We start from the raw sequence: 13,943 nt of genomic DNA, 5'->3' as shown, positions 1-13,943 counted from the left end.
CGGCCATACATCACCTAATAGAGGTGCAACAGTGGTTTACCACATGGTGTAATGTAAAAATGCGGAGTGGGGATTTTCGGTTGTGTTGAGAAGTTGATGGGGAATACTTTACATTAGGTGCCTGCAGTGTAATATTTAGTCAATGTTGATTGTAGTTTATTTGCTAAAATAAAAGTCTTAAACTGTGAAATGTTAATATCCGTCACTAGAAAATTTATTTCTGTTTAAAAATTATCAATTTCTTTGGGACAGTAGCAGCACTCTGAATCTGATTCAGTCCTCCTGCAACGCAGATAAACTACACCTCCCAGGGTGCAGCCCCGCGCCAATCCATTTCCCAGGGTGCAGCGCGGGCCTGGTCCACTTCCCAGGGTGCAGCGCGGGCCTGGTGCACTTCCCAGGGTGCCTCACTGGCTCGAAGATGGCGGCTGCCACTCTGCAACTTTACCTGGAGTCGATCCGCCGGGAGTTGGAGCGTCAGGATCCGAGTGTGATCGGGGTGATCGTAGCGCTGGTGGCGGTGCTGGTCACCATCGGTAAGGAGGCTGCAGGAGCAGGGAGCGGCTCCTAGTCCTGATCCGCAGAGCGAGGGCCCAGCCGGTGAGAGCCCTGCCATGTGTCAGCTGGGCGTCTTCCCCCCCCCCCCCCCCATTCATAATCTTCAGATTTGGGCAACAGTGTTATCCCATGGTAAATGTTTAAGGAATGCCATTCTCCCAGTATCCAGGCCAGCGTTAACTCTTCCAATAATGTAAACACACACAATGAACTGTCTGTCCATATGTTGTCTGCATTGTTGTGGAGCAGCATTCATTGTATACGTGGGGAAAGGCTGCCATGAGACTTGCTGAGAGAAACACCACCTTGGTGTTCGTGAAACGTTCAGTAGGTGATGTGCTGAGACGGAACATCAGCCTTTGCCCTCTGCTTTCCAGCCCAGAGTTTGAAGAGAGCAAGGACGCAACAAATAGAACCAGCGATCCGAGCTGTAAAGTTCAGCAGCTACAGATCAAAGGAACAGATCCCCGCTCAGGGCCGATAATGTTAGATTGTGGCCATGTTTTTAATTCTCTGTTGGAGCCTCAACTATTCACTTGACCTGGGTGGTGGGACGTAAAGCTACGTATCCAGATTGGCTGATGATGCAAAGATTGATGACATTGTAAACAGCATAGATGGAATCATAATTTTTTTTGCATTAAGCAACTGGATTCTAAGATTGTACGGGTTAGGTTATTATCCACTTTGTCCGCTGAAGAATCAAACTGAATACCTTATAAATGGTAAGCAGTTGAGGTGCAAAGAAATTTAATACATCCATAAAATGTCACGGACCGATGCAGAAAATAATTTAAAAAGCCAGTGCGATGCTTGCCTTTATATCCAGAGCACTATAAAATTGTGTTTGTTTTTCCGGGGCGGGGGGGGGGGGGGGGTTGGTGGGCTGGAACACTGAGCAGTTCTGGACTTGGTACATTAGAAAGGATGTTTTGGCCGTGGGAGTGTAGCACAAATATAATAGAATCTTAAATAGACTACAAGGATTAAATTATGAGGAGAGATAACACAGCTAAGGCTGCATTCCCTTGCAATTAGGTTAAACAGTAATTTGATCGAAGTTCTCAATATTAAAAGTGGAACTGAAGGTAGATGGAGAGAAACTGTTTGTTGTTTCTGGGATTTGGAGCACAGTGGTCTTTGATGGAGTTGACCATACCATCTTCTTCAAACACCTCTCCACTATTGTCCAACTGCGCTTGCCTGATTTTGTTCTTATCTATTCGGTCATAGAGTTTTTGCGGCATAGAAAAGGGCCAGTTATGTCCATGCCAACCATTACCGATCTACTCAAATCCCATTCTCTGCCACTTGGAGCGTAGCCTTGTATGCTATGGGATTTCAAGTGCTCATCTAAGTACTTCCTAAATGTTGAGAGTCCCTGCCTCTACTTCCCTTTCCGGCAGTGAGTTCTAGATTCCACCCTGTGGGTGAAAAAGGTTTCCCCTCACATCCCCTCTAAGCCTCCTGCCCCTTACCTTAAACTTATGCCTCCTTGTTAGACCCTTTTGCTAAGGGGAAAATTCCTTCTTATCTAATAATTTGCACACCTCAATCAGGTGCTCCCCCCGGCCTTCTCTACTTCAAGGAAAACAACCCCAGCCTATCCAGTCTCTCTTGATAGCTGAAACGCAATATCCCGGCGAATCCTCTGTACCCTCTCTAGTGCAATTACTTCCTTCCTAGATTACGGCGACCAGAACTGCACACAGTACTCTGGCTGTGGCCTAACAAGCATTTTATACAGCTCCATCATAACCTCCCTGCTCTTGCCTTTATTAGCCGAGGTTTAGAATGCGTTTTTAACCACCTTATCTGTCTGTCCTGCTGACTTCCAAGAGTCTTTGGACATCCACACCAAGGTCCCTCTGATCTTCTTAGGGTCCGACCATTCATTGTCTATTCCCTTGCCTTGTGGTCCTCCAAACATGTATCACCTCACACTTTTCAGTGTTAAATTCCATTTGCCACTGTCCTACCATCTGACCAACCCAACTATGTCTAAGGCTTTCCTACTCACTATTCACCAATTTTTGTATCATATGTGAACTTACTGATCATACCCTCACATGCACATCAAGATCATTAATGTACACTACAACCAGCAAGGGACCCAGCACCGATCCCTGCGGAATACCACTGGACACAGGCTTCCAGTCACAAAAACAACCTTTAACCATCACCCTCTCCCTCCTGTCACTGAGCAAATGTTGGATCCAAATTCCCCTGGATCTTACCTTCCTGGCCAGTCTCTCATGCAAGACCTTGTCAGAAGCCTTACTGAAGTTAATGTGGGCTATATCAACTGCACTATCCCACCTCCTCAAAAAATGCAGTCAAATTTGTAAGACACATTATAGCTGCAGAGTGACCTGCAATTACTTTTCTTTCTGCCGTTGCACGCTGGCGTCCCCAAAAACATCTATCTTTGACCCTCTCGTGTTTCTCTCCTACATGGTACCTATTGGCAACATCATCTGAAAAAACACAGCAGAGTTTCCACATGATGATACCCAGCTCTACCTCACCATTTCTCTTGCCCCCTCTACCAACTCTAAATTTAATCAGACTGCTTGTCCAACATCCTGTAGAAATTTCTTCCAACTAGGTATTGAGAAGACTAATGCCATTACCCTTGGTCACTGTCACAAACTCTGTTCCCTCGCCACCTGCTCCATACTTCTCCCGAATGATTGTCTGAGACTAAACCAGTCTGTTTGCAACCTTAGTGCCATTCTTGACCCAGAAATGAACGTCCAACCACATACATGCCATTGTTCAAACCAACAATTTTGACCTTTGTAACATTGCCTGTCTCCACCCTTGTGCTGAAACTCTCACCACCTGCGTGTTATCTCTGGATTTGTCTATTCCAATGCTCACCTACCCTGTACTACTCTCTGTAAACCTGAGATCATCCTAACCTCTGTTGCCCTCATCCTAACTCGCACCAAGTCACGTCACTCCTGTATTTAATAAAAGCAAATTACTGCGGATGCTGGAATCTGAAACCAAAGAGAAAATGCTGGAAAATCTCAGCAGGTCTGGCAGCATCTGTAGGGAGAGAAAATACCTTTAACAAAGGGTCATTTGGACTCGAAACGTTGGCTCTTTTATCTCCCTACAGATGCTGCCAGACCTGCTGAGATATTCCAGCATTTCCTCTTTGGTTTCACTCCTGTATTTGTTGGCTTACCTACGCTGTCTCCTGGTTAGATAAAGCTTTCATTCTAAAATTCTCATCCTTAGTTTCAAATCCCTCTGTGGCTTCCCCCTCCTTATTCCTGTACTTCCCTCCAGCCCCACACCCCTCCGAGATATTGCATTCCTCCAATTCTGGCCATTTGAGCTCCCGGATTTTAATTTCTCATCTAAGTAAATGGCAGAATGAACTCAGGATCAAATGCCCAGCTCCCATTCCTATAATTCAGCGGGTTTGTTGCTAAACTGTATTTCATGTTTTGTTCTCCAGTTCTTTTTGTGCTGTTAAGGAGCAGGAAAAGCAGTCGCCGAGCAGTGCTTTTGACTGGTTTGTGTGATTCTGGGAAGACTGTCCTATGCTGCCGGGTAAGACTATTTCAGACTCTGCAATTACATAATTCCTGTGAAATCAGCCCCGTTGAACTTTTTCTGTTTTCTGTTGCGCTACATTCCATTCCTAATTGAGAGGATCAGTAATCTTCCTGATCCTCGTCATCTCTAGATGGTGATCTGATATATGTGTGACTAGAGGTCTTTGTAATTGTCTCCTTTTGGTTTACTTCCCGGTGCTTCCCCAAAATTATTCTCGTCAGGATTTATGAGTGAAGTCCGTATCCAATCTTGCTGCTTCACTCCTTTCCCTTTCCTGTTAGACACCCACGGCATAAACCTGCAGCGGAGCTGAAAGACCCACTCCTCTGTCTGAGAAAATGGTATTGTTTCATTGACAGCTGCAAACAATATGTGGTGAATTATTGTCTTGTGTGCCTTGCAGTAGACTGCTGTCCACAATGATGTGACATTTGTGATGGTGGTGCTGGGGTCTGCCACTTGATGGAACGTCCAGTAGAAATGGTTGCCTTTCAAGTTTGTTGAAGCAAATAATTTGGTGTTTGGGGAAAGAATTGTGCTAACTCTACTGCCCCCCCCCCCCCCCCTCTCCCGGCCTAGGACTGTAATTTCAAAAAACGATTTTAATCAAAACAATAATTCGACAAGTTGTATGTTCCATTTTGACAGTACGTTCACCCACTCAAATGGGTTTTAATGACTTGCTTCAAGTTTTTACTTCAAAGTCTTTCTGGGGTACCTCCTGTCAAGAGAGGCATTTGGAATAAATTTGGTTGCATATGAATAACTGATTACAGATCCAGTGCAGAATATGAGAACATGTAAAACAAAGAATTAGTCCTCAGAATAATTCAACTCCTTTGACAACTCTTTCTTTCTCATTTCAGTTATTGTCCGGGAAATTTAAGCTGTCACACACATCCATTACCAGTAACTCTGCATTGTATAGGGTTAGAAGTGACAAGGTAGGTGCCTTGTAATGAATTTATACCTCTACATTTATTGAAATAACAAATTCATTGATACGTCCGATTCTCTGAGACATCACTTGGTTCTTAACGGTGGGTGGGGTGGGGGGATGAAACATGATGTCTTCCCTGCACTCCATATACCTAATAGTATTGAGTAATGGACAGGCAAGAGTGATCATAATATGTCTTAATGTTGTGATGATTAAGTCCTCCTTTTCTTGGCATTCACTAGGACATGTGCTTGGTTTAATTATTGTTCCCATTCAAACGGCTTGGGGAAAAGACCCTCAAAGTGCCATTATATCAACTGCCTCCTATGAAATATCAAACACTTGTTACTGATATTTAAAGGATTTTGTTTTTACTTTTTCTTGTGTAGTTTTGTTTTGAGTACAAAGAGAGATCATTCTTTTCAGTTTATTTCCATTTCTTTTGAAGATATTGTCAATGATTTGCATTTATATTGCCCTGTATCCTGTCTGTCAGAAACACCCAAGCACTTTGCAGGTGACGAGTTCCTTAAAAACGCAATCGCTGTTCTTATGCAAGCAATAGAGACAATAATGTTGCATGTCACCAGGTCTTGCAGACAACAAATGAGAAAATGCCAGTTAATCTGTTCTTGATCAACAGGGTTGGGGAGGAATTAGCTCAAGAGGAAATCCCTCTCTTGTTCAAGCAGTTTCTTAATGTCTACTGTTATAGTAGCCAGACAGGACCCCAATTATATTGGGAAATCAGACAAACAATTTTTCAATTTGTAAACTGAGGAATGGATACTTCGCTTCCACTGACAACTTGGGATCTTTTATATTAAAACAAACTTTATTATTGACTCACGATTAACCCCATTGCAATTCAAGGAAAAAAAACTGCTTTTCCATTAACAGTTTAAACAGTTCTTACAGTAAAATGAAGAAAGGTCTGCAATTGAGCAAAATCCACACACTCAGGTCAAATACTACATTAATAAAGTTAGCACTCAATGGCTTGCAGATTTCAAGTCGTTGGGAGAGCAGCTTTCAGAAATCAGACAGAAACTCCTCTCCTTTCCTCAGAATCCAGAGCACAACTCTAAAAGTGAAACTAAAGACAGCAGGGGCAGGGCTGAAAACGAAACTAAAAAAAAAAAAACAGCCTCTCCCATCACAGCCTTAGCAGACATATAATATGGATGCTTTAATACAAGTGCTTTTAATAATATTACTGCAACAAACACATAATGCCACATATATAAAACTTTCCTACGTTCATCACAATACCTAAACTCGAGAACAAACTGAAGGAGCCTTAGTTGAACATCTCATCCAAAGATGGGCATCTCTGAGTCCAGTTAATGTTGATTTGGATAAATATTGGTTTTGGTCAGCTGGTGGTTCTTTCACCTTTCAATTCAAATGGAGGTTCAAGCCTCACACCAAGGCATTAAACATTTAAGGTAGGCTGATATTTTAAGGGAGAATTTACATATAAGTTCTGTATGACGACTGAACTACTTCTACTGAATATGTAGTTAAAGGAACAGTGGGCTTCAAATAATGGGATACCGCTATTATCCAATGGTGTATGTGACTGATTGACAATCTTTGGTGTACAAGTTCAAGGCTTCCTTGGGTTTCAACTTTGGCAAAGTATTATTTATGCTTCGGATTCTATATTCCTTTCCTCGTGCAAATTCTTGGAATGGTACCAGCCTCAGCCCGGCATTAAAAACAAAAAAAAAAAGTTCAGTTTGCTTCTGATGGGTTGTGGAGTTTGTTGCAAGGTTAGCCAAGCAGGCACTAAGGAACTGATGAAAATTTAAAGTATTGAGGAACCATTGACCCTGTAACTCTTCTCACAGGGCCCCGCTGTTGCTTTGTACGACCTTCCTGGGCATGAGAGTCTGCGTCTTAAGTATTTGGAGAAACACAAGGGCGATGCCAGGTAACAGGACAATACTGTGCTTTATATTGTATAGCTGTGGATTTGGGTGGAAACTTTTGAGAACTTTTGTTTATGGTTGATGTGGGAGTGGATTACCTTCATGCTGTGATGAGCTGTAACGTGACATTTCATTGTAGGGTTCTCATGTTCTTTCAAATAATTGTTTAATCAGCAAACTTGACTGCTGAAATTTCAGTCATTTTGCTCCCAAGGTCTCGTAGTGAATCCACAAAATTCAATTTGTGTTTTAAAATATCTGATCCCCGTGATCAAAGATTATGAATTATGCTTGGGCCTGAAGTAATAATTTTTGTGACTATTAATACGATGAATAGTTCAAACCCCAGCACAGATCCTTGCAGGGCACCACTGGTGAGGTGATGTTGTGGTGATATTGTCACTGGAATGTTAATCCAAGAACCCAGGGTAATGATATGGGGACACAGGCTCAAACCCCACCATGGCAGATGGTAAAATTTGAATTCAATATATATATATTTTTTCAAAACCTGAATTGTCGTAAATGTTCATTAATGCCCTGTAGGGAAGAAAATCTGATGTCCTTACCTAGTCCTATATGTGACTCCAGAAGCACGGCAATGTGGTTGACTCTGAAATGCCCTCTGAACTGGCCTGGCAAGCCAATTAATTAAAGGGCAATTAGGTATGAACAATTATCCCTAATCTCTCTCCTGCCACTCAGCCAACTTTCTAACCAGCTCAGTAATTTGCCTTCAGTCCCATGAGCTTCAACTTTAGCTGAACAGTCTCTCATGGGGCATTTTCTGGGAGTTCGTATGAAGTGCATCCATAAACTTCGTTTCGTCCACTCCCTTGGTCACCTTTTCAAAAAATTCAATAAAGTTCATCAGGAAGGACCTACCCTTTACAAATTCATACTGGCTATCTCTGAGCGCTTGAAAAAATTCAACTTTTACAATCGGGTTATCAACTCTAGACATTATCCATCAGCAGCTAACTAGTCTAAAATTTCCTGATTTCCCCCTCCGCTTTTCATAAGGTGGCAAAATAGGTTGACCTTTCAGAGGAATCCATGATGCAGAGGTCTCTAGACCTAGGGTTTCCAGCAATAAAATACCCAAATATATTTGCTTACCCCTCCTGTTTGTGACTTGCCACTTCAAAACAGGTTCAGCACAAGCATTTCCATCCCCTCTTCAATTTGCATCTGTCGGACGGCACAATAACACAGTTGTTAGCACTGTTTCTCCACAGCGCCAGTGTCCTAGGTTTGATTCCCGGCTTGGGTCATTGTCTGCGGAGTCTCCATGTTCTCCCTATGTCTGCGTGGATTTCCTCCGGGTGCTCCGATTTCCTCCCACAAGTCCTGAAAGACGTGCTGTTAAGTCATTTGGACATTCTGAATTCTCCCTCGTTGTCCCTGAACAGTCATCAGAATGTGGCAACTAGGGACTTTTCACAGTAACCTCGTTGCAGTGTTAATGTAAGCCTATCTGTGACAATAAAGATTATTATTATTCAACGAAGAAGAAAATTTTAAGATCTTTACGACACCATAGCATCACATGATGACGTCTGTGCCAAAGCTTTCATCAAATTGGCAACAAAGGTCAATGACTACATTTATCTGGGGTAAGCGATGTATAGTCCACCTGTTTCATGCAAGGAAAGGCGTACTTGATTTGTTTCTTTGAGCTTTTATGAATGACCAGTGACCCGAGTTCGATTCTGACCTTGGGTGACTGTGGAGTTCCTCTGGTAGCTCCGGTTTCCTCCCATATTCCAAAGATGTACAGATTAGGTGGATTGGCCATGATCAATGCGTGGGGTTATGGGTATGGGGCAGAGGATCGAGCTTAGGTAGAGTGCCCTTTCGTAGGGTCGGAGCAGACTAAATGAGCCGAATGACCTATGTTCTATGGTGTGAGTAAGTCCTGGACCCTAGCCTATTTTTCCCATGGTTTGGTAGTATCGTTGCGAACTACCTCCAATCATTGAACTATTAAACTTGGTCTTCCCATTTGACAGCAATCTTACCTGCTTCACTGTGGCTTTTATCCTAATTATATTGCATTTAATATATGACAATAAGAAGCAATTAGATGCTAATCTTTGGCTGTGCCTTTCGGATTCGAAACAGCACTGTAAAATAAAATACTGAGTATTTATGGCACAGTGCTCATAACACTGGACATAATTCGATATTCTTTTCACAGAGGCATTGTCTTTGTAGTGGACAGTGTGTCATTTCAAAAAGAAGTGAAGGATGTAGCTGAGTTCCTCTACATGTTGCTAACCGATGCTGTGATCGCGAAGAATGCACCTCCACTCCTTATAGCCTGCAACAAGCAAGGTAAAGAAAAGGTTGTCCTTTTTTTTAATATCATACAGTTGGGGTTAACAATCTAATGGGAAGCCTGACACAACAATTGATTACATTGTAGATCGTTTTGATTAATAGGGGGATCAGGGGCTAGGGGAGAAGGCAGGAGAATGGGGATGAGAAAAATATCAGCCATGATTGAATGGCAGTGCAGACTTGATGGGCCGAGTGGCCGAGTGGCCTAATTCTGTTCCTATGTCTTATGGTCTTATGGTGTTGTCAGTATAATGTACAGATGAGAGGGTCTATTCATTTATGTCTAATTTGAGTTAGGGGCGGACCTCAGTCCTACATTTTATTGGGGGATAGAGAGATACTTCAGCTCTGCACATTGAAGGTGCCCAGTCTCTGCTCTATATCGAGGTAAGTCAGATAGGTTACTGGTTGCTATTCACAAACTTTGACATATCCAAAGCTTTAAATTCTGAGGACAATGTTGTGAATATTGCTGTGAAGTAGTAGGCTTGGGTTTAGTGCCTGGCTGTTTGCTTACCATTTATATGACCTATGTTTCAATAGTTTAAAGAATATTTAGCTTAAAATTGCACAAGAACAAATAAGAAGGTTATTACACTTAGCTGATGGGATCAGGCTATTGAGTTGGATAATCATCCATGATCATATTGAATGGTGGAACAGGCTCAAAGGGCTGAATGGCTTTCTCCTGCTCCTATTTTCTATGTTATAAATGTGAGCGTGACAATTGCCAAGGTATGGTCTATCTGCAGATATCTCTTGAGGGGCAACATTTGGATTTTGGCTCACACACAAATGAAATTGTTTGTGCACTCCACAATTTGGGGGGATTATCATTCTGTTTTCTGTTGAATTTCAGATGTGACCATGGCCAAATCTGCAAAATTAATTCAGCAACAGTTGGAAAAGGAACTGTAAGTGTCCGATTCTTGCAGGGTGTAACTGTTGGAATGCGCAATAACCGTGGAGGGCTTTGTAATTCGAGAGTTTTATCTTTTCAACATTTCTACTACCCAGTTTGGGAGCGAAAGACTGAATATGTGAGCACTTCTTTCTATGAGCAGCAGACTTGGGGTTCTCTCTGCACCTCAGAGGCTAGATTGCATAAGAAAATCCACAGAAGAGAGTGGAGTATTTGTGGGAGATGCAATACCTTAAAATTGTATATTTTTAACAGTTTTTTAAAAAAGTAATAAAAGTGCTGGGAGCACTTATACCCAATTATACCCAATTTTTCAACTGATAATACAGATAAATGCTGTTTTTACAGAATAGGTCGGGGCTGAGGTCATTCCGAAAAAAAGAATTTTCCTTAAAGCCGGTATTGTGTAATTTACCCATAAAAATTATAGGAAAATAATCACAGAGCAATGATACAGTCAAACAAAAAGATGGATCTATTTCACAGTGCAGGAGCATACACAAGAACAAAGAGCAATCAGGAAACCATTAATTAAAATAATTTCCACACAGGAACATTTCGGCCTAATCGACCAAAAAAACAAGCCAAAATAACACTCACTCATTCCGTTGAGTCCGCTGCACCATTCGGTACAATTATGTCTGATCTTGGGCCTCCAACTCCACTTTCCTGCCCCTCCCCACATCCCTTTATTTCCTGAGAGATCAAAAAACTATCTATCCCTGCCTTCAATGTATTACAACAAAGGAGTGCCCACAACCGTTTGCAGTTGAGAATTCCAAAGATTCACAGCCCTTTAAGTGAAAGAATTTCTCCTCCTCCCTCAGTCCTAAATGATCGGTCCATTATCCCGTGTCTGTGCCCCCGTGTTTCAGACTCCCCGACCAACGAAAACAATCTCTCTGTGCTCACCCTATCAACCCCCTTCAGAACCTTGTAAGTTTCAATGCGATGACCTCTCATCCTTCAGAGAGTACAGACCCAATTTATTGTGGGTGTGCTGGGTTAAGATGACCCTCTTTCTGTGTTAAATGTAATTATTGCTGGCCTGGGTTGTTTAAAGCAGGTATATTATGGAATTGCGCTGTCAGTACAAAGTGAAAGCACTTTGTATTTATGCTATAATTGTACTCTCAGTACACCCTGACATATGCCTAAGAAACGTCTAAAATGGTAATGTGAAGATTTTTTCTTGTGTCAAATCTCTTTTCAACGTGTTCATTTTCAAATGAGAAAACGTCATTGTAATGTTGGATTTGCTTGCAGAGAGAAGATCAATGTGCACATTTGCTCAAACACTATTTTCTTTACATCTTGGGAAATATTTCTCGAATCTGTGATATAAATAAGGTTTCCTGATTTGAAACCTCTTGTGCTGATCACAAGTGTACCTTCCGGCTTCTGTAGTTTATTCTGGTCTGTTTATTAGATGTTATTTCAAAATACGACGTTAGTTAAAATCGCAGCTTAGGCAGGGTGGCACAGTGGCTAGCACTGCTGCCTCACGGCGCTGAGGAACCGGGTTCGAATCCAGGCCCCGGGTCCCTGTCCATGTGGAGTTTGCACATTCCCCCTGGGTCTGCGTGCGATTCACCTCCACTGCTCAAAAGGTGTGCTGGGTAGGTGGATTGGCCGCATTAAATTACACCTTAATTGGGGAAAAAAAGGAAGTGGGTACTTTAAATTTATATTTAAATAAACAGCTTAGGGCCAAGAGTCAGCATATCTGATTATTGTAAATACCAAAGGAGGTTACATTTTCAGGCAGTATTAGCAAAATACCTTTGAATTTAAAAACTGATATATTGCACTCTCATTTGTAATAGGTGGTATAAATTGACACTAAAGTGAATTAATTTATTAATCTTGACTTTTTATGATATTTATGATGTTTACAGTGGAGGAGGACAGCAGCTGGAGAAATCGATTTTCCTTGCATTTGATTCATAAAGGGCAACTGGAAGAAATAACGCATGTTGCCGTACATTCTCTGCACTTGTCACTGGCATTAAAGACTTGATGCTCATTTGTTTAAGAACCAAATGCACATAGTGTACCTGAACCTTTCTCCTGACTGTAAAATGCCTGACCCTTACTGCATTTGAGGGTGCAGCTTTAGAAATCTCACTGTCCTGTGTGGAAGAGCAAATGAACCTACAAGGTTTGCTTTGTCTCTTTTTGACCGCTACATATCTCTTAATTCCACTGTTTTATCTCGTCTCACCCACAGAAACACCCTGAGGATGATTCGCTCCGGAGCACCAAAGTCACTGGATGGACCTAGCACTGGGGCTGTGGTGCCTTTAGGGAAGAAGGGAAAGGAGTTTGATTTATCACAGGCACCGATGAAGATTGAATTTGTCGAGTGCAGTGCACGAGGGAGCAAAGGGGACAAAGGCGAAGCAGACCTTGGAACTGTGGAAAGGTGGCTTGTGAAAATAGCGTGAGCGATCAGACGGTGTAATAATGGAAGTCGTGCTGCCAATAGAAGGGAATTGATTCATATACACGATGGCAACAAAAGTGAGACTGTGACCAAAGATCCAGAAGTTATTAATGCTGAAGGTTCAAACAAGTGCAAGAACCTTGGCAGCACAATGTCTGCTAAGAGCTGAGCCAGCATGATACCTTTGACATTTACCTGTTCATGTTCCACAGCTAGCATGTTGTTGTGAACTGTGCTTTTTATGTTGTTTGTGTTGCTGAACTGGCAGTGCACCACTTTGTCTATTCCTGGGGAAATAAAATAATGGATCAAGATCAATCAAGACAGTACAGTCTGTCTGTGGTGGTGCTGTTATTTATATGGAATATGTTGGATTGGTGTTAGAAATATCGTGGTAGACATTGAAAATGCAGCCCAATCTTTTTGTCCTGTGTGTTGCTGTACTATAATCGCAAACCATTCTTTGGGTGCTATTTTGTGTGGTTAATTTAAAACAATTCCTCACTACAAATTGTCTGGCCACATGATCGGAAGTTGCATTTCCAAAAATGAATGTAAACTTGATTTGTTTATTGATCGCCTGTGCCCTGCCCTCTTTTGGGCTGACTGGTGATCAGGCACTTCCCACTCAAGGTGAGATGAAGCTATTCATAATCCCAGGCCTTCTGAAACTCCCACGATGAGCATCGTCACTAGGTTTAAATGGTGGGCTTAAGAAGAGAATTAAAAAATGGTAGTTGTTGAAACTTAATTATGGAATTTTGCCTTAAATTTAGCATTGTTGATTATTGCATAGTTATTTGAACGTCGATATGATTCCAGAGTAAACATGCCTGTGTTTTCCAGGAGGATCAAGACCAACTGCTGGGGGGCACAGTAATGCAGTGGTTAGCACTGCTGCCTCACTAGCGCCAGGGACTGGGGTTCGATTCTGGCCTTGGGTGACTATGTGGAAGTCTCTGTGGACTTTGCACTTTCTCCCCGTGCCTGCGTGGGTATCCACCCACAGTCCAAAGATGTGCAGGTTAGGATTGCTAAATTGCTCCTTTAGTGTCCAAAGATGTGCAGGTTAGATGAGGTTACTGGGGTAGGGAGCAGGCCTAGTTCGGGTGCTCTTGGTTGGTGCAGACTCGATATGCCGAATGGCCTCCTCCTGCACTGTAGGAATTCTGTGAGATTCCGTGAGAAATTTGCTTGTTTCTGATTACCGCACATAATTAATGTGAC

At 42.3% G+C, this 13,943-nt stretch overlaps 1 protein-coding gene across 1 annotated transcript; it reads left to right on the top strand.

Moving 5' to 3' along the window:
* Nucleotides 1-344: 344 nt before the first annotated feature.
* Nucleotides 345-13,042, top strand: srprb (SRP receptor subunit beta). The gene is made up of 7 exons (XM_038816195.1): nt 345-536; nt 4,031-4,125; nt 4,998-5,075; nt 6,925-7,007; nt 9,206-9,342; nt 10,208-10,262; nt 12,501-13,042. Exons 1-7 carry the CDS (start codon nt 422-424, stop codon nt 12,715-12,717), a joined length of 780 nt encoding a protein of 259 aa, XP_038672123.1. The 5' UTR covers nt 345-421; the 3' UTR covers nt 12,718-13,042.
* Nucleotides 13,043-13,943: the final 901 nt, after the last annotated feature.

The sequence above is a fragment of the Scyliorhinus canicula genome, chromosome 13 (assembly GCF_902713615.1).
Source record: "Scyliorhinus canicula chromosome 13, sScyCan1.1, whole genome shotgun sequence".
In the NCBI taxonomy this organism is placed as follows: domain Eukaryota; kingdom Metazoa; phylum Chordata; class Chondrichthyes; order Carcharhiniformes; family Scyliorhinidae; genus Scyliorhinus; species Scyliorhinus canicula.
Note: the sequence above shows the minus strand (reverse complement) of the source record. Positions and strands in the feature narration are given on the sequence as shown.